Consider the following 20,538-nt stretch of genomic DNA (forward strand, 5'->3'; position numbering starts at 1 on the left):
ATGTTAACTATTATTTCCATATTCCTCAATTACATACAAAGACACACAAAAGCTGTTCCATTTCAAAACATGTTTATTGGTCATATACAAAATAAAGTAAGCTGTTTATCAACAAACATACAATATATACATCAATAAATTAAAAGATGCTTCAGACCGGTGATGAAACAGTTAATTTCATGATTACCAATACCTTTTCATCATCACTTACGTATCTACAAATTGCAAAATAAGTACAATAATTTAGTTGAAGTTAAATACTTACAAAGACTGTCACATTTTAAGTATTTTCCCATAGAAAGTATACTGTCGTAGAATAATTACACCCGATACAGAAATATTACAAAACACAGAATTCTCTATTACAAGGGCTTTTCTGAATAGGCTACGCCATATTCACACAAACTCACAACTTTTCTATAGCTTCAAACGGACCATTATGTACTTTAAAAATCTTCTATGAGTAACCCGGCCGAATGCTCTCCAGCAGACACATGTGGTTTGATGGAAAGAAACGTTATCAGGGGTAAAAATTAGAGGCAGACTGTTACAGCAAAAAGAAAAAGAAATTGAAATGATACCCAAACTCTGGGTAGGAATTTTATGTTGGAGGCTCAACAACTGATAAGGGCAACAGAGAGAATAAGAGAGAGCATAAGAAGAGGGTAACTGGGGAGGCAAGACAAACATTATTATTGATGAAAACACCAAACAAACGATCAAAGGAATCCTTGGTTCATTTACTCATCGATCAGCATTGGAGGTGGGTGAAAGGGCTCTTAGAGTCCGGTGGCATGATTCACTACACAGGAAAGTGACTGAATGACTACATGCAGATTGGCTGAGCAGCAAGACAAGTAGTTAATGATTTGCATCTTCTAGAAGTATCTGATGTTTTGAAGAAGGGCTTGGAAGCCTGCTGCGTTAACTCGCTGACACTTTGTAAAAAGGGATAGGATAAGAGGAGTGGGGAAATGTTAAGTGTCTCCACCACTCCTTTCTGCCTCTGTAAAATATTTATGAACGCGGTTTAGGAGCAGTTGCTTGGGTTTGTGATGAAATATCTTTCCATAAAGAAGGGTATGACCCCCGTACTGGCAGAGGAAAATAAGGTAAGCGTGTCTTACAAGCTCGTAAACTCTGTTATGAAAAGCCACAAAGCTGCCCTGTCTGACGATCACTAAAGGTCACTGTTGTCGGCTGATCACGTCTGCTGAGCAAATATTAGGAGGAAAACACAACAACCACAACATATTCAAGTCTGGAAGACAAAAAATAATGATCCTCTTCAGTGCGACAGCAGGCCTTGTATGACAGCTACTGTATTTTGCATTTTGTCCACTTCTCAATCGGAAATGGATGAAACATTTTTGATGATTTCGTATTTTCACAGTTATTTGTTAAGTGGCGCTGAAAAAGCATCACATAAGCCAGATTTAAACAGACACCTGACATTTATAACAAAGTATAAATCGCTCAACACTATAAGCACTTTCACCCTGTCACACTGCGCTGTAGGCCTACCTGCAATTATTAAACAGACAAATTGACATGACGACTACGATAGCATCACTGCTCCCGTGTGGCAGGAGGTCTAATTTTTACGCAGTTTGCATTATTAGAGCAGCCGCCATGTCCACACATTTATGTTTACACAGTATGCATCTCTTACAAGCAAGGGAGCACAAAAACACAGACTAGGTGGGGACACATTTTGTGACAGTGGCACATACAGTACGTACAGTTTGACAAGCACCAGGAAGTTTCATATTTTGCTTCAACTCGACACAACTTATTTTATACCACGGCGACCACACACACACACACACACACACACACACACACACACACACACCACACAGGACGTGCCAGCAAAGAAAAAACTGAATTCAATGTGCAAACGTAAAGTCGTGCAGGAAGCAACAGAATGACAAATAGAGAAAGAATTGAAAGAATTATCCAGTAGAAAATCGAATGATAGTATTCTGACCTTAAAACAGGAACCCCTTTTTTAACATAGAGCACATACAGAAATATACTGGGTGTGATACCTATATGTGCTTGTAGCTGAATATCATTCTTGTGATAAGACATTTAAAAAAATAAATTATATAGCTCTCTGATTTCATGGTTGACTGAACTTGCAAATGGTTATCAGTGTAAAGATAATGGAGAAATAATATTTTAAAATCTCAAACCAATTTTCCTTCCAATGCGTTTGCTCATTGTTCAGCTGCTTGAATCATATTTTATACTGACATAGGGTTCAGATAAACACATATCTCACTAATCTTCATAACTGCACAGCAGTAGGCTAGCTAACCCCTTTTTTTCTTCACAGTGGAAAAGTAGCGGTTCAGGTAAAAGGTTGCATGTATGTACTGTTTTGTATCAATAATAATTGCTTCTATTTCAGTAAATGACTCCTCTTAAATCAGGTTTTCATAGTTAAAAAAAACAACAAACTGTTTGACAGACAAACCATTAAATAGCAGAATACATTTTTCACTTCATAAAACACCAAATACGTAAATTTGCTTCACTTCCCTCACACTCACAAAACAGTTCCAAAACAAACAAAATATAAACAACATTATATATATACACATAACGATATAAAATGTGCACAGCAAAAACAAATACCTTTATCACATACTACAAAAATAACTTATTGAAGGAGTAGGGGTGATGCAGCCATGAAGGCCCCTTGTTGAGTTTCACATCTTGCCAGATGACCTGAATACACAAAGCTAGTGGGGTTAACCAAAACACTTCCTCATCTCATTGGTCATTTTGTCTGCAATAACGAGCTTTGAACACTGCAACAACCAAAAAGGAAGCCACAAAGGCCTGTTCAGAAATACGGAAAATGGGTCTGCCAAGGTGAACTTAAAATGTATAAACACACGGCCTGCAGTGTGGGAGCTGAATGATAGGGCCAGGAGGACAAAGATTTTATGATTAGCGAAACAGTGCAGTTACCCACGGTGTCCTCACCCGCTTCGGCCTGAACTCAAACAAGGATCAAAGTCTTATCTATGAAATAGTGAACGTTATAGTTACCTCGTCACATACTTACACAGCACACCACACGCTAGTTCACGGTTACACACACGTGCCTAGTCACTAGAGAAAAAACAAAGCTATTCAGTAGTTAAGCCACTTTTGGTACAATTGCAAAATAGAGAAATACTGTATATCAAACAGATTTTGTTATACCCTTTTTTGTTTTTTGTTTTGTTTTTTTACAGGTCATTACAAATGATGCAAAGATAATTGTCTTTATAAAATTCCAGACTATCATACAGAGACAAAGATTCTTTGAGTATACAACACCATATACGACTACTTTTATGGTAAAACTCGTGTGAAATGGCATCCCATTTATGTGACTGCAAATTCTGAGAAGCATCTTTGCGATCCTTCCTGGCTGACTGCGTTGTCAGTAATCACATTTACACTTGTGCACAGTGAGCTTTGTGGTTAAAAGCACAAGGAATGCACTGTTAACCACTTTGATTTGAAGCAAACATTTTGCTGTAGGTTAAAAACCTAGATTTCTGAGTCAGTATCCAATCAAATTCATAAACATGTGAACTAAGTAATTTACATAAAACCGATATATTACCTTTCCATAAAAGCAAATTTTGTGCAAGACAATTAGGCTAACTGCAGGCTCCTGTTTTGCAAGTACATGAACTGTCAAGTCACAAAAATGGGTGTTGCTGATGGGTACTACACAGCTCATACAACAACGCACAGCGAGAGTTAAATGCTGTTACAACCTGATCCCTGATTGGTCAGTGTATCCTATTAAACACAGGTTTTAAGCAAACACCTGCATCGAATCTCCACCATCCTTCCACAATGTCCTCTTGACTTCTTATTGATGCATATCTTTAGGAGACCAAGGCACTAGCCCTTCCAATTTTCTTGAATATATTTTTACCCCCCCCCCAGCTCTCTCTGTTCGATCCAGGAAGTACTGTGTGTAATAATTGGTAACCAATTGGAATTGATAAATGGAAGGACAGAGAAAGAATAGGTAAGAGAAAGAGAGTTGGACATAGAAAGTGAAGAGGCCGTAGAAAAAATACAGCTAAGTAAATATAGCAATACCAAAACGAACACGCGCCACAGAATATCACAGAATTCCTGATATATAACAATTGACACACAGAGAATACACTTTGGACCTCATGTGAATGACAACAAAGTACAAAACAGTAGAAATACAGGTACCACCATTGTGTAATATATATTTTTCTATAGTACTTTTCTGAAAAGGTTCTTGGCTAGGTGGAGCAAGATGGGATTTCTCTGCAGCCACTGAAATTAGCAGGTCACATGAAATCTATTCTTTTGGAAGTCAGGGACCCAAAACAATCTAATCCAACAACTTTCCTATAACTAACACATCAATACTGTCCTCCTGATTCTATTACATATGTATAACACATGTGTTAGAATATATTTGTGTTGCTGTAGCAAATTTAAATGTTCTATATCTTCGTTCTGGCAAACTTCAAATCTAGTGTGCAAACGTTTGATGGGATTATTACGCATATGAAGATCTACCAGCGGTAAAACTTGACACTTGACTGACGTAAATGGCAACTGAACAAAATTGCATGATTTTTCCAAAGTATTTTGGACATTTACGTTTTTTAAAATCTTTTTTCCCCCTGCCTGGCCTGGAATAAAACTAATCTCAAATTCTTTTCCAGGCTTTCAGTGACTGTAGGAACCCTGTGTATCTGTCCTGTGCTAAATGATCATGCGCTGACCAAGGGCTTGCATCATCAGAGTCTCAATGATCTTCCTCTGCTTCCATGCTTTCCTTCACCTGCACTGATGTGAGACAGGTGACGGGAACATGCTGAGGCGGTTTGATCAAGGCTGCCCAGCTGTTTGAAGTCAGTGCAGGTGGAGGAGAGGTGGCCAGCAGAGAAGAAGAATGACTCCACCCCCAACACACCCTCATCTATCGTTCGCTCCCTCAAGACCGTGCATCTGTTTTTGATTTCACTATTGTGATCACACTCGTCGCTGTTGCTACCTTCCCCGGTATCAGTGGACCAATGACTGATGACGGCACCCCTCCCCCTCCTCCTCCCCCTCCAGGCCTAACCCCAACCCCGACAGTGGGGCTCCGTGCCACGGTCCTGGCGAAGGTCTGTAATGCCTCGTACTTGGACCTCAGAGCGTCCAGCTCAATGCGCATCGAAGCATTCTCATTGGCCAGTTTGTCCACCTCCTGCTGCAGCTGGGCCTTCTGCTTCTCCAGCTCCTCCTTCTGGGTGACCCGCTTCACCCGGCAGCTGGCGGCGTAGCCCCGGTTCTTCAGGGTGCGCCGCCGTTGTTTCAGTTGCAGGATCTCTTCTTTGGTGAGCCCTCTGAGGTGCTGGTTCAGCTCCCGCACTGACATGGTCACCAGCTCCTCGTCTGTGAGGCTGGTGCCATTCTCTCCCGGCTCACGCTTCACCTGGAGGAAACAGGAGGAGCAAGGGGAGTGAGACAGAGACAGAACAGCATATCAGATACAGAGAATTCAGTGTAAAACATGCTCTTACCTTCAAGGCTTTATTTCCTTTGTTAGTCGTCGTCATGCCACAAGAGCCTTGCCCTTCTGAACAGACCTACAAAGACGCGAAAGAGTACAGACCATGAGCAAAGAAACAACATATAAGACAGCTGAAGTTCTGCGTAAAGCCAGTTAACAGAGTAATAGCAATAAAAAAAAGACCATCTAGAACAATGTTTCTATGAGATTAGTAAAGCGTGAGTCAGTAGTACCCACCTGGACCAGCGGAGACATACCACATGGAAATCTACTTTTGGAGCACTGCTGTGTGAGCATGTTACATGAGTATGCATCTGTGTCACAGTGTATGAGTGAAAGTGACACCCAAACCTTTCTTAGAATTTTCCTGACTTCCTGCTTCCTGGTGGTTACACTGACAGTGCCCACTAACCTTGTGTTGTTGAACTCTTATTGGTTGGCGATAGGCCAATAGGAATGTAATGAATGTGAAAGAAGAGGAAGTGGTAGAATTTGTGGGAAGGACTCCAGGGGAAAACCAACTGTTAGAGCCCTAAACACACACACACACACACACACACACACGGCAGTATAAAGACTGGAGAGAAGTAGAAAAACAGATATAGACCCACAGCCACTAGGAATAAAGGCAAACCAAATACAATGATGTGAACGCATTTCTACCAAAGTGGAAACAAGAGACAAAAGGATGGAGACAAAACAGTGTGAATCAGAAGTCAACAAAGAGGGAGCCTGGAAGTGCAAAAGATGAGATCAGTCCTTAGAGCGCACAGCTCCACAGATGAGCATCTCCACAAGCTCTCAATGAGATGCTTTGTATGGTGCGTTGGTCTGGCTCTCATCTCTAAGACCTGTGTGTGTGTGTGTGTGTGTGTGTGTGTGTGTGTGTGTGTGTGTGTGTGTGTGCGCGCGTGTGTGTGTGTGTGTGTGTGTGTGTGTGTTGTGCGATAAAGTGCAGCTATTGTTGCTGCTGCTGAGCGATCATCATGAGACCAGTCATAATGACTCAGCAGATTCCTGATCTCACTCTCTCAACCCCCTCCTCTACTGCCATGCAAAATTTCTGCACTCCTCTGTCACTTTTTATACACCCCTTATTTGTTTTGTTTCTTGCACCCCTTACAACTGTCTAACTGCTTTACTAAAGGGTGAGGTTTTACCCAAAATATAGCCGCAGGTAAAGCAAAGCCTGCAGGGCACGAGAGGGGCCAACGTGAGACCGTGCACGCATGTGATTGACTGGTGAAATGCATTTGTCCGCAAAGCATAAAAAGACATGCCACCACAACTGATACTGCTGAATCAGAAGTTTAAACCAATTTGCCAATCAAAGACAGCCTCCCTTTATGGAGCCTATTTATACTCTTATGTAGTTCACACCAGGGCCAGTTTAAAACAATAAGAAGCAGATTTGGAAATAAGTTCTATTTCTTCAGTCATTCACAAGTTGCGTAATTTAAAAAAGCAACTTGTTTAGGGAAGTGATGAAATTTAAGTGACATGAGGAAACGCGTCTGTTCTTGATTCATTCTTATTCTTTTCTGTCAAAAAGGCCCGAGCGTGCCAGTGAGCCTCCCCAACAATGCACCTCTGCCTGTCTGTCTGTCTGTCTGTGGGGGTGCGTGAGTGTTTGTGCAAGCACTGCCACAAATCCTGCAGTTATAAATAGGTATGGATCAAAGGAAAACGTACGCTACAAGCACACACAAGTTATCCCGCATGCACGTCAAACGCACAGCAACCTTAAACTAAAAAGAAACAGCAATGCTTCATTCAGAGCATTTGACTTCTTCTGCTCTTTAATGGATCAGTTAGTACTAAATAGTCTTTCATTTAACTGTGTACAGAGAGAGGCTTCTTCTCAATAAACAAATGTCTTCCATCCTCATGTACCACTGCAGCCTCCTACAGCTGGAGGGGCACCATCACACAATAGATGGATCAAAGACGTGAAGACTGAGGGTGGCTGTTGGGGGTGGGGTTGGTGAAGAGAAATGGGAGGGGGAAAACAGAGGGCAAAATCGGAGGCTATTTTCCTGCCAGGCACTGGTTTATTTCCCCTGTGCCCAAAACCCAACCCCCTCTAACCCCATCTACATACAAACAAAAAGCATGCTGGCAAACACACAGACACACACACTCCCCTGCCGCCATGCCAGTGGGGCACAATAAAACACATGCGTAAAACGGTTGGCTGTAGTGTAGTGTTTGAAGTGCTAAACAACACTTGATATGTGCGGAAATTGAGTGTACTGTAGATGGCTCCGAGGTTTTATTCCGTAAGTGACAACACGTAATTAAAATGTCTTGTTGTCTGAGATAAAAGCAACCAGCAAATGGAATTACTGCAGAAAAGGTAATTTTAGTATCTATATCCATACAGATGCATTTTTGGTATCTGCAAATGTTTTAGTTTCAGATATTATGGCTTACTTTTATGTCCTCTGCTGTAATAATTATAAATCATTTGATCAGTAAAGATACACAGATGGTATACAACTATGATTATTTTCATTTTTGATGAATGCGCTAATTATTAGCGGATTCTTGTAGCAGAAGGGTTAAGGCGGAGTAAAAAGTCGGCCAATCATATTTTCAATTAACCAATTAATCGTTTAGCCCAAAAAATGGGCCTGAGGTGGCATCTTGAAATAGCTTGTTTTAAAATATTATTATATTTAAGATATTAAGTATCTGTTGACATTTGAGGAGTTAGAACCAATTCATGTTTTGCGTTTTAGCTTAAAGAAAATATGACTTAAGATAAACTGATTATCAAAATTATCTGCAATTAATTTTCTGTCCATTGACTAACCAACTAATTGTTTAATATGTGCAAATTATTATCACAGAAGGTATAGCTAGATTAGTGGTAGTAGTGATGTTAGTATACACTTACAGCAGCACATTAAGTTTAGGGCCTATTTCATCAAAGTTAGACCACATAAAACCTGACCTACACCACAGCATAAAACTGCAATAAACTTGTGTGTGTGTGTGTGTGTGTGTGTGTGTGTGTGTGTGTGTGTGTGTGTGTGTGTGTGTGTGTGTGTGTGTGTGTGTGTGTGTGTGTGTGTGTGTGTGTGCGCGTGTTTGTTCTGAGAGCTCAGGCCATGTGTAAGTCACCCAGGTTAAAGATCATCTGCTGAGCAAAGGCAACGCCATTCATCTTGGGCGTACAAACACACTTACACAAGCACAAACTGCCAGAGGTGTCCTTCCAATAATGCTTGCGGGGTGGTCGCTGCGGTGTGGTCAATGCCACAGTCACTGTTGCTACAACAGACAGCTTTTTTGCTGTGGCAGGCTGTATTTTTTATGGAGCAACCGAAAGAACGCTGACAACTAAAGAGCAGAGCTGCTTGCGGTTACAGTGCAGAGACGACACACACACAAACAAACACAGAGGACAGGACATGGGGGACAGGGATGAATAATAGGTGAGAAGTGGTGGAGATGAGTAAAGTACGGCTAGAAGAGAGGAAAAGATAAGAAAGTGAGGAGAAAAGAGGGCGAGGAGTTGGTAGGATAGCAAGGTGAAGACAGACTAGGTAAGAAAGGAGGAGAAAGGGTGGGTGCTGGTGGTGGTGAAAGAGGACTGAAAGAATGCTGACGTCTCCAGAGCTGATTAGCGTTACAGCGGAGACATCACACCCACAGCCGAGAAAAATGCTGAGTTTGGAGGGAGGACGGGGCGGGGAGGGTGCAAATGACAAGGGAGAAAGAAGAGAGGAAAAAGAGAGAGGCAAGTGAGGAGGGGGAGGAGAGGAGGGGGACAGACGTGGGGATGGAGGGAGAAACAGCGATGAGGAGGAACAGGACAGGAGGGTGTGTGGGGGGCAGAGAAGGAGGAGAGAAGAGGGGGTGCGAAAGGGTTTGGGTGAAAATGCATCCTCAACACATTTGTAAGAGCTTAGCTGTTGGGTATGGAGGGGGGGAGAGAGTAGGTGGGGGGGGGGGGGGGGGGGGGGGGTGACCAGGGAGGGAGGAATGGATGGAGGGGGATTGGGTAGAAAAAAACCCTGAACTCAGCAACGACCACGACTAAAACCTCAATTAGAAAAGTTCTGAAGCTGATCCAGAGCAACGAAACTACTGCTGACCATCTCTCTATACCCCCGACCCCCACCTCCGCAACATTCTGCTCGCCGTCTCATACACACACACACACACACACACACACACACACAGCTTCACATGCTGTCTTGTTGACAAATCAAGTCCTGGAGAAAAGCTGAAAAAAAGACTAATAGCGTGACAGAAGGTGAACACAGCGATCATGGGGCTTATAAAGATGGATTAAAGAGCACAAGAAATTTCACAAGACACATAGCAGCAGTCCTTTCTCTTTATGTAGTGAAGACGAACAGGGTGATGAACTGTGTGTGTGGCTTCAGACAGAGCTCTAATTAATCTTGTTTGAGAGAACCTTTAGCCCCAGCCACTACCGCACAGAGCCACACACAGACGAATTTCTTAGAAAGAGACTTCCTACTTAAAAGCTGTTGGCCTGCTGCACACACACAAACACACACATGAACACACAAAGGAAAATAAATAGCCAGATTAGGAGCTTCACAAACGACCCGGGGGCTGATGTGTGTGGGTGTACACGAGCATAAACAAGCTAGCATAGAGAATGATCAAGAATAGATTGTAAGAGTCGTTTGTGAGACAGTGGAAAGTCTGTCTTTATTGAATAATCCCAACATAACAACTGCCAGAACGGCGCCTCCTCCCTCAAGCAACTCTCTGAGCAATAATGGAGAACACAAAGAACGGCAGCCGAGTGAGGCAGTGAAGACACACAGTTAGACACATGGAGGACATGATGGAGAGACTTAAAGAGAGAAACATGTAGGGAGTGTGAATTAAAACCTCAGAGCGCCACAAAACTGGGCTCCTGGCTGCAGTCCATCGTGCCTTTTGTTAAAATAAAAAAACAAAGAGGGAGCAGTTCTCGTGCACGCTGATCTGTTGTGGGCCGAGGGTGTTGAGGGAGTTGTTAAATAAATAACGATGAACGCTGTGTCGAGGCTAATTGGAAATTAGGAATCAGATTGGTGATAATGGCAACCTTTGTACAGAGAGGGGGCAGGGTCACAGCGAAGATACGGGGCCATGGAGAGAGGGTGATGATAGTGTTGTAGTACTCGAGACCGGTCTTGGTCTTGAGACAGGTCTTAAGACCACTTTTTGATGGTCTTGGTCGCACTTGACCGCATTTGTACTCGGTCTTGTCTCGGTCATTGAGGACTCTGGATTTTATTTCAATACCATAACTTCTAGGATATCAACAAATAGCTTTTGCATTGTCTGATTTATTTGTTAACATCCTAACTTTGATTGGATATAAAATGTACTGCTTTAAATGCAACCAATAACCCTAATTAAAAAAGTGTTGTTACCGTTAACGACCCCTCCCCGCGATGGTAAGCGTGGAAAAAAGTGTTGAATAAAGATGCTTACGTTGATTTCAGCTCTTACTGTTTCTATGTGGGTGTTTTAATGGGAATGTGGATCTTTAAGATCAATTTGAGAAGTACCTATGATCTCATTCCACATTTTATTATGTGTCATGTAATGTGGGGAACTGGTCTTGGTCTTGACTCGGTCTCGCCCTCTCTCGGTCTTGCTCTTGACTTGGTCTCGGTTTGGGCGGTCTTGACTACAACACTAGGTGACGAAGAGGAGGGGGGAGAAAAGACACCAGTTTGAGGGGTGTGTGTGTGTGTGTGCGGAAAGAGCAGGAAGCTATTAACTGGGAGTTATGCAGAGCGTGAAATAAGCATGATAGAGAAGGGAGCCAAGGAGATGGAGAAAACAGGGAAAGTGAAGGAGAAGAGTTGTAAAGGATCCATGAGTTTGGCCCCTCATATACATATTATAATACATGGAGAGAGAAGAGTGATCACTTTCACACTTTTCTGAGAGTTCAAAAAGGGTATTGTGTGTGTGTGTGTGTGTGTGTGTGTGTGTGTGTGTGTGTGTGTGGGTGCTGGTTAAGTGTGCGCAAGACAGTGTTTGTGCAAGTGTGTTATTAAAGGCGAGAAAAAGTCCTGGCGTCGACACGTTTTTCCCATTCCAGGTAGTAAGTCGGAGTGTGATGACAAATTTTCCAACACAAGCAAAAAAACCTGCACTGTCAGGCAATTGAGCACTGGCTCCTTTTTCTTTTTTCATGAGTGCTTTTTGAAAGAGGAGAGAAACCATGTCCCGTAGGTTAAGTTGGTTCTCTCTTTGTGTGTGAATAACAAACACAAAGAGACAGCTATAAGTTCACCAAAGTTACCCCCCTCCCCTCCCAACACTGTACATCCCCCGTCAGCAATACTAACTTCAGAAAGTTTCTGTGCGTGATTATCAGTCACATTAATGAGGAAATATCATCAGAAACCTTTTGGCAAACATTTAGGAGCAGAGATGAACAAGAGACGTGTTTGTAGCTCGCGGGTGGGACGTTCCTGGTGACCATTTAAAGGTTTCCCACTAGCTTTCATTCGTTTACGATGGTATGACAATGTGGCTCAATACACTCAGGGCCATAGTCTCTCATTAACTCTTCTCATGTAGTAATGAGGTCTCTTTTCCTTTCTACAGTTAGTTTAGTTTGTTTTTCCTTTCCAGTTCAGGCCAAACATTTGGTTCATCCCACATGGGATTACAAGACACCACTATGTATCAAACATCAGAAATCCATTTGAATGTTATAAATATAAAAAACATATATGTTTACATGGAAAATTTCAAATAAGTGCATTTTGTGCCTCAAAAACAGAAGAGAGAAATGCTACAAACTTAGTTTATCCAGATAAAAGGCCTTTTCCTCATCTCCTCCAAGAAACTAACTGAGATGTTTTGTATGTGAACTTTTTGCATCCCCCACATGTATTTCTGCTTTTTCCAGTACAAAAGATGACAGAAAATTGAGGTGGTCCGTGGAACAAATCTGTTTATCGTCTTCCAGCTTTAGAGATATCGAACAACACAAAATTCATCAACAACAATTTGGATTAAACGTTATTTTTTAAGCAAAAGGCTGATTCCAGCTTCTTAAATGTGAATATTTCTACATATATTATTAATTATTATTATTATTATATATTAATACTTCTGTGATAGTAAATTGAATGTCTTTGGGGTTTTGGACTGTTGGTCAGACAAAATATCAAAAGATGTCACCTTGTGGTGGATATTTTTCAGTATTTTCTGACATTCTGACAGAGAATAATCGACTATGAAAATGAGTTGCAGCCCTAGTCAGCTTTGTCTACGAACAGACACAGAGAGGGTTGAGTAAAAAGGCTCCTGAGATATTTTAGTTGTCAGTATGAGAAAACTAAAAAAGAATCACCATCCAGAGAGCTCAAGGATCAACATGCATAGACATAATCAGGTGTGATGGTTAAAAAGTTCAACCTGACTCCAGAAACCAATGCACCATGCCATCAGTCACATTCCATAAATCTGAAGGTGATTTGATTTTAAAGATGCACCTGCTTTGTTTCACAGCTCTGATGTGTGGTTTCCAAACTTGGTGGAGAACTGTTATATATAATAATTTAACGCCACAGGTGAAGGCAAAGAGCTGGCGCCGCATTTGAGGCGCACACACACAATCTTTGTTCCCTCTCTTTGCTCCCTGGCATTGATCCATGTTGTGTGTGTGTTTTTATTTGATTTTTATTTAAAAGATTCAGAAATTCATACCACAATTCTGGTATCGTCACACTGCAGTTAAAAAATGCGGCAATTTAGCGCATAGAGATGATGCAACCGGTAGAAAACCTCTGGTACGGATACTCCTGTTACCAGGGCCTTGCATCTCCACTGCTACATTCTCAATATCTCAACACTGCATGCAAAACAAAATCATTTCTGTGCGTGTTTATTTGTGTGTGAATGAGTGGTCTCCTCTAACAGAAGCCGTCTCAAAAAGCTCCAAAATAAACCCAAAGGTCGTCTGAACGAAAACACAAGAACTTGACTCAAAGAGTTCTGATCATAGAGAGATTATTGATATCGAAAAGCAGCTTTGTAATATTGGTGTTTGAACACACCACAACCACTTCGGGACAGAAGGCTGGAGCAGTAAATTTGGGCCACTAATCTTAAACATGTTTCCTAATCCTTTAGACTTGTCGTGCATGTTGCAATGGGATTTATCTTGATTTCCTATATTTTTCTGTTCTCAGGGAGGTTATGTAAATAAGGAGTCAAAACACCTCTGGAGGGAGGGTGCACAAAGGACAAGCGGCACACTCACATGGAAGCAGGAAAAACAGCAGCACAGCAATGATTATGCACCAGATCTGCTTACACCATATTTCATCATTACTGTGGAGAAAAAACATTCAACTATTGATCTGATCTGCCCCACTGCTTCCTTTTCTCTGCCTCTCCCTCACCCACTCTTCAATTCAGTCTTTTATTCCTGCTTTTACTTCTCTCTTTTCAACTTCTCTCACTCTCAGAAATTTGCAAACATAACAAGACTTTTCTGAAATGGATCCCAGTAGTAAACAAGATCATAAACATGCAGGCGCTACTCAGAAATTATCTCCACAAACATGCATACACACACACACACACACGAGGTGGACACAATATTGAGAACACCTGCGCAATCTAATGCAATCCAGCACGATAGCTCTGCAATAAATGCTGCCTTCTGGCAGTGCCAGATCAGGGATGGATGTAGAAACAATACAGCAGGAATATGTTACAATATAATGCTGTGCATTAGTATCAAAACATCATTAACCACCACCTTAGAATGTGTCCAGCACACCGAGGATCAAAAACTGTTGAGTTCGGGGAGTTGGCACTGATTGCCAGCAGGTATGATACCCTACTTGCTGTCAGTAAGACAAGTTTACAAAACATTTGGCTTCACAACATTTGGTTATGAAACCATCCCTTTTTAACATCTTATAAAACTAGAGCCAAAACAATTTGATTAATCGATCAAAACTGTTGCGATCACAAATTAATCAATTCAGTCATTTTTCAAGCAAAATAGAGAAACACGCCAAATATTCTCTGATTCCAGCCTCTCAAATGTACGGAAGCCCTAAGCGGCCACCGATTCATCTCTTTATTTTACTCCATTTCCAGTGATAACGGGATAATTTTTTTTTTGTGATCTTGAGATAACAAAACAGTAGTTTAACACAGGGGTTGGCAAGAATGTTTCTTATTGGTAATTTCAAGTTGGTTTTATTGTCACTGATTAGCTCAGTGAGTAAGGTATATGTCTTGTAGTATTAAGATTGTGAGTTTGATCCTCATTGAAGACCAACTTTAAAAAAAAAAAAATCTTTTTCAAAATCCTCTTCAACAAAGTTGTTATGAAGAAGACTGATTCACATGCTCACAATTTATCACGTGCTGGAGTGTGCGCATCCCGGCGATTGGTCCACATTCATCAACCTATGGACTTTTCATTTCCCCATCATTCCCAGGCAGAGGAAATTCATCCGCTTCTCATTCAATGGAATCCATTTAACTACACGTTTGCTGACGGCTATTTCAGAGAAATGTGTGATTGGATTCCCCTGAATCTCTTGTTAACAACTCTGTTGAAGAGAATGATAAAAAAAAAAACAACACACAAAAGAAGAATAAACTTTGCAGAGAGCAGAGCTCAAACCTGCAATCCTTGGGATGCAAGTCCTGCGCTTTACCAACTGAGCTAAATGCTGACTCAGCAAATTGACACGAAAATTATCGTAAAGAAACGCACCTGCCGGCCCCTGTATTCAGCTGGTTTGTTATCTTGAGATCACGAGAAAATGATCCCGTTATCACGAGAAAACAACAGTCGTTATCTCGAGATCATGAGATAATTCTCTCGTTATCACGGGAAAATGGAGTAAAATAAAAATATGAATCGATGTTTGCTTAGGGCTTCCGTACAAATGAGGGGATATGCTGCTTTTCTTTGTCACATATCATTGTAAACTGAATATTTTGGGGTTTGGGGAGTTTTGATAGAACAATATAACATTTGAAGATCTTACCTTCGGTAATTATGTGACCTGTCATAGACTAAACGATTTACCAAAAAAGAGTTAGTTGCAGCCTAAAATAAAATGTAAGATGTTTTCAAACCCCTACTTGGTATGGAATATGGGGTTGACTATTTTCATCACTGATTAATGTGGTGATTATTTTCTCAATAATAGATTGGCTTATAAAATGCCAAAAAAACTGTCTATAACCCAAAAGATATTCACTTTACTATCATAATATTTTTCAACAAATCAAAAAATGTTTGCTGATCAATTCTCTAATTGACTGAGCTAATGGTTTCAGCTCTCAACATTAGTGGATCTCTTCCATCCAGAAGTATTTAAACACTTATCCTAGCTCAGGAGCTCCTGTCCCAACTTCCTTCCTCACACATCTAGAGGAGGTTTTACACAGTGTTACATCAACATGACCACTGTACATGTAGAGAATCAAAAACGATATGAGCACTCACACACACACACACACACACACTCTCTCCTCTAGTGTGGTAAAACAGTGATGTGACACTCATTATTTAGGACTTTCTCCTGAAGACAGAAGCTTCAGACAGCGTTAAGGGATGGAAAGGAATCAACGACCAAGTGCAAAATGTTGTAAAGGCCAGCTGATGGTTAAATGACTTCTCATTGCTTCATCTTCTTTCCACATCTTGTAAGTGCAGCTCTCACACACCTAACCTTAGTGCTTACAGACACACAGCCCTAAAGCAACTACATGTTAGCAGCATCTTATAGGTGTTTTTATATCTCCTGTTCTCTTCACACACACACATTCACACGACAAGGCAAAGAAACTAGCTGTGGTAAGTAACAAGTGAAAACGCCATCTGTCAAGCGAGAGCGCATTTGCTTCGCCTCAGCATTTTCAAGGGAATGCCTTGAAGACAAAAAGGTCCTTGTTCTCAATCTCTCCGCAAATCCCATCTCTCATTCTTCCTCCCTCTTCCTTCATCCCCCTTGCTCCGCACGCCTTGCCGCTCCGCCACCATCAGCAAAGTTGCACACATAAGCATTGGTCAGCGTTCAATTACCGTGAACACCAGGGAAGGATGGGGAAAGTACTTGACAGAGAAATGCACTTCAAGCACTGATTAAATACTGATACCAAGTATAAAAAAGTTTAGCCCCTTGGTTGTGTGTGTGTGTGTGTGTGTGTACACGCAATGAGAAAAGGAAATGGGGGGAAGAGCGCGTGTGTGTGTGTATGTGTGTGTGTGTGTGTGTGTGTGTGTGAGTAAGTGAGTGAGTGAGAGAGAGAGAGAGAAAGACAGTAAGGGGGGTTGGTGGGTATTCTTCTCTCCAATACTGATACAACTGTTTCATCATTATGACCCTCTATTACAGTACTTGCCAACTTGCTTACTACATACTTTTGATACACTCTGCAGAGTGCTGACACTAACTAAAGCTGCTGATATGGAGTCATTAGGGGGTGAAGTTTCTGTTTTTCTAGAGCCCACAGAGCTTCCCTATTACTCGTCAGTGTTTAAGAGTTGCAATGCTCATAGGCTGCTACCTGGCAGCAGATAATGGCCCATCTACAAGAGATCAATCAGAGGATATTCTGTTGCAAGGCAATGAGGTGCTTTCTTTTTTTAGCACAAGTCTGTGTGTGGGTTCATGAGCAATCAATCTTCAACATTAACTGCCATGGGAATGTGACCCCTTTCCAGCCTTCATTTGTTTTTGTCCAAATACCTTTAAAGATATTCACTCACAAGGCTAATTTTTGATTCATAGACTTTCATACAAGGTTTTCCACAAAAAAGTGAGTGTGGTCACTGATATAAAAAGGCAGCAATTATCATTGGTTGTGACAGTGAAAATGTTTTTGGGCTTGAATACATTCAAGTCATAACCCCAAAGCAAATACAGATAAGGCAACTAAATAATTTACAGCATAAAATCCAGTTTGACTGAAAAATGCCTATTTAAGCCCGCTGAATAACCAAACCTAACTTAAAAAATGAACTAATTTAGCACAGCTGACATCTTAAACACCCATTCATCAGCCCACATGAGCTCTAATTATCCCATAAACACGTCAACAGCCACTATTTGTTTATTTCAGAGCCAAGCCCCCCCAATATAAACCAAGCTCTTCCTTCCCTCGCGCCAGACCTTTGTCCGCCCGCCCGCCGCCGGTGCCATGTTGCCATGGCTCCCTCATGCCTCCGCTCTGCTCGCGCAAACGTTGAGAAATAACAACGTTGTGATGAATCAGCATCTCTGTGGCGAGCCCAGCCGGTGTACGGACGGAGGGAAACGGACCGATTCTCTCAGTTTGAACCGACAGCACAAGTCACTTAAAACGTGTGAGCTAACGTTTAAACGTACTTGCAGTAAAGAAGGCCTGTCTAACACTGAGCCGCTGCCCTCTCACCAACGGCCATGATCCAGCCGGTGGACGTTTGACAGTTACTAACGCACCACGATGACAGCCGCGGTTTATTGTGGTCGCCGGCTTTTCACACCGCTAAATAAGCAGGCAGCGAGTGGATGGGGGGTTACCTCAAGAGTCAGTAAAACCCTCCGCCACGCAAATAAAATTCCCGCACACCTACCGAACAGCTGACTGGCCATCTTACCTGTGAAGAGGCAGCAGACGGTCAGTGTGTGAAGCGACAGCGGCTCCAGTCTGTGTCCGCCACTGCCGCTTCAGCACCCCGAGCAGAGGACAGTCGAGGAAGCTAACGGTGAGGTGTTGTTATCCAGGGTGTCCTAAGTTATTAGTCTCTACGTTATTGTTTTTCATCTAGCTCCTCTTGCTTTCTAAATATCTAGACAGTCAGTAGCCACAATACAAGGGGATCCCCGGCCATACCAGCGGCACTGTGAGCCTACTCGGACTCCCCGCACGGTCTTCTAATTCCGACACATGGCTTCTTGTTTGAGCTTGACAGCCGTACGCCCCCTTTGTCTGCGTTGTTATGAAATCGCCGGTTGGTCGGTTGGCGTGGCTGTTCCAGCGCCAGACCCGGTCTCGGAAGCGCGTGTAGTACGGGTCTGGACGACAACTGGTTCGTGATGATTCAGCACTACCGGACTGCTGCCCTTTAAACGGCAGCGGCGTCGCTCAGTTCGGCTGAGCGGGAGACAGCGCGGCGGCGGCGGCGGCGGCGGCGCATACCGGGACAAGCGGAAACGGCGGTGTTGCAGCGGCGGTGACCGTGCACACTCAGCAAAACACCACCTCTATTATATTCAGCACTTTTAAAATAATAATTTCAGTTTTGGTTTCGACAAAGCTGACTCACCAGAAGTCAAACCGGCGCCTTTCGCCCACCGCACCCTCGGAGGTTGGGGTTCGCCGATGGTAGGTCGACCCGGTGCGGAGAGAGACAGTTGGAAAAAAATGTTTTTTCCTCTCACGCCTTCTCGCGGCTCTCTAGATATATCCACTCCTTCCTGGCTTGTTTTTAGTCTGTGGTCGGAGGCGCCAGACGTCAAATGATGTTTGGATCACATGGTTTCATTCATGAAGGATCTACGCAACCCGCATTTAAAGAGACACGAGACACTACTACTGTGTGATGGACTGTGTTAACAACAGTCAGCGTGGAGAGCGTGACAGGATGGCCCCGCCTCTGTGCACATGTCTAAACTTAGGGCTAACATTTCAACTACCGATTGGCTCCAACAAAAGAGATGGAACAAAAAAAAAAAGATCTGGTGTTGTCACTCTGAAGATAATGTGGTCTGTATTGGTCCACCATTTGATTTTTTTGTGATTTCCTTAAAATAAAGACAACATCATGCAATTTCAAAGTGGAAAAAGGTGCATAAGTACAGATACTGTAACACAAAAAGTCACAAGACATTTCTATAGCCTACAGGTCCTTGTTTTTAACCTGATGATCTAAAAACATCTAAGTGACACATAGATTTATATCACAGTTGTACTTCCTCTAAAAGGAGGACATGATGCACCAAAAGTGACAAGTTTCTGACTGTCACAATAGATATTTACCATTTTTCTTGAGGCCATGAAGTTGTAAAGAATTATCATTGCATATGGGGGAGGTTTAAACTTGTGTTTTCCAGATCTATTAACCATTTTTCATCCGAAGGAACTCCAGGCATTTTTATCAGCAAAGTCTGGATAAGGGGAGGAAGATGTGTTTCTTATCATTTCATGATGAAGAGCCACCGATGCCCAGACTACAGATAAAAGCAAGCTTTTGAGAAGAGGTAACATCCTACTGAGGAAACACGGCAGTGTATAAATGCTCATTATACAGGTAACTCATAGGCTGTAGTGGAAAGAAACTAAGCACCATTACAGTATATGAAGTATAGTTCACCTCTCCTCACCATTAAAGTGCTGCTTCTATGTTAATAATATCCAATCAATAATATAATAACTCTATATAAAAGAGTATTTTTGATACTTAAATATTTTTTGTTGATGATGTCTGTACTTTTACTCATGTAATATTCCACATGCACTTGTAATTGAGTATTTTACTTATTGTACTGCTGCTTTTACTTCTGAAATATTTGTTCCACCACCTCACAGAGGACAGACAGCATCCCCTTCACTCATACACACCTCTGCGCATGTTAGATGAGCATCATTAAGGCGTGTGTGCAGAAATCCTCTAGAACTGTACCTTGCAAGTTGACATGAGAGGGAAGCCCATACTGCAGTTTCACTGTTAACTGTGTGGTAACTGCCAGAACTTCCTCTTTCTGCAACCGTTTCCATCAGGCAGCTGCACAAAGCTGATACTGTATCAGCCCAGAGATCACTGTTGTCCACGGGTCACACACACACACACACATTGCTGGCAACACAGTGGTGAAACAGAGGAACACAAGACTCTGACTGCCCACGAATGCCTCTTTCTTCATGTTTGTTTATTTGAGAGAAGATTATGAGGATGCTTGCTGGTGATGATGGAGGAGAAAAAAAGAAAAAGCCCCTCCATCTACTCACTC

At 42.1% G+C, this 20,538-nt stretch overlaps 1 protein-coding gene across 3 annotated transcripts; it reads right to left on the reverse strand.

Annotated features, from left to right (window-relative positions):
- Positions 1-55: 55 nt before the first annotated feature.
- mafgb (v-maf avian musculoaponeurotic fibrosarcoma oncogene homolog Gb) lies at positions 56-19,287 on the reverse strand. 3 transcript variants are annotated; one of them, XM_038714140.1, is made up of 3 exons: positions 18,855-19,287; positions 5,574-5,639; positions 56-5,485 (listed from the first exon to the last, which is right to left on the reverse strand). In XM_038714140.1, exons 2-3 carry the CDS (start codon positions 5,607-5,609, stop codon positions 5,000-5,002), a joined length of 522 nt encoding a protein of 173 aa, XP_038570068.1. In that variant the 5' UTR covers positions 5,610-5,639; positions 18,855-19,287; the 3' UTR covers positions 56-4,999. The 3 variants fall into 3 exon arrangements, with proteins under 3 accessions (XP_038570068.1, XP_038570069.1, XP_038570067.1); XM_038714141.1 differs by lacking the exon at positions 18,855-19,287 and adding an exon at positions 18,186-18,829; XM_038714139.1 differs by lacking the exon at positions 18,855-19,287 and adding an exon at positions 5,801-8,327.
- Between the last annotated feature and the right edge of the window lie 1,251 nt (positions 19,288-20,538).

Source organism: Micropterus salmoides, unplaced genomic scaffold, assembly GCF_014851395.1.
Source record: "Micropterus salmoides isolate LMB-PRFRI ecotype aquatic unplaced genomic scaffold, ASM1485139v1 Ms_hic_scaffold_12, whole genome shotgun sequence".
Lineage (NCBI taxonomy): Eukaryota > Metazoa > Chordata > Actinopteri > Centrarchiformes > Centrarchidae > Micropterus > Micropterus salmoides.

Excerpts from the sequence above, each read along its gene's own strand:
- mafgb (XM_038714139.1), bottom strand. The coding sequence starts at position 5,860 with ATGCTCACACAGCAGTGCTCCAAAAGTAGATTTCCATGTGGTATGTCT. Across the intron at positions 5,640-5,800 it reads GTATGTCTCCGCTGGTCCAG|GTCTGTTCAGAAGGGCAAGG; the intron begins GTGGGTACTACT and ends GCGTCTTTGTAG. Across the intron at positions 5,486-5,573 it reads AAGGAAATAAAGCCTTGAAG|GTGAAGCGTGAGCCGGGAGA; the intron begins GTAAGAGCATGT and ends TGTTTCCTCCAG.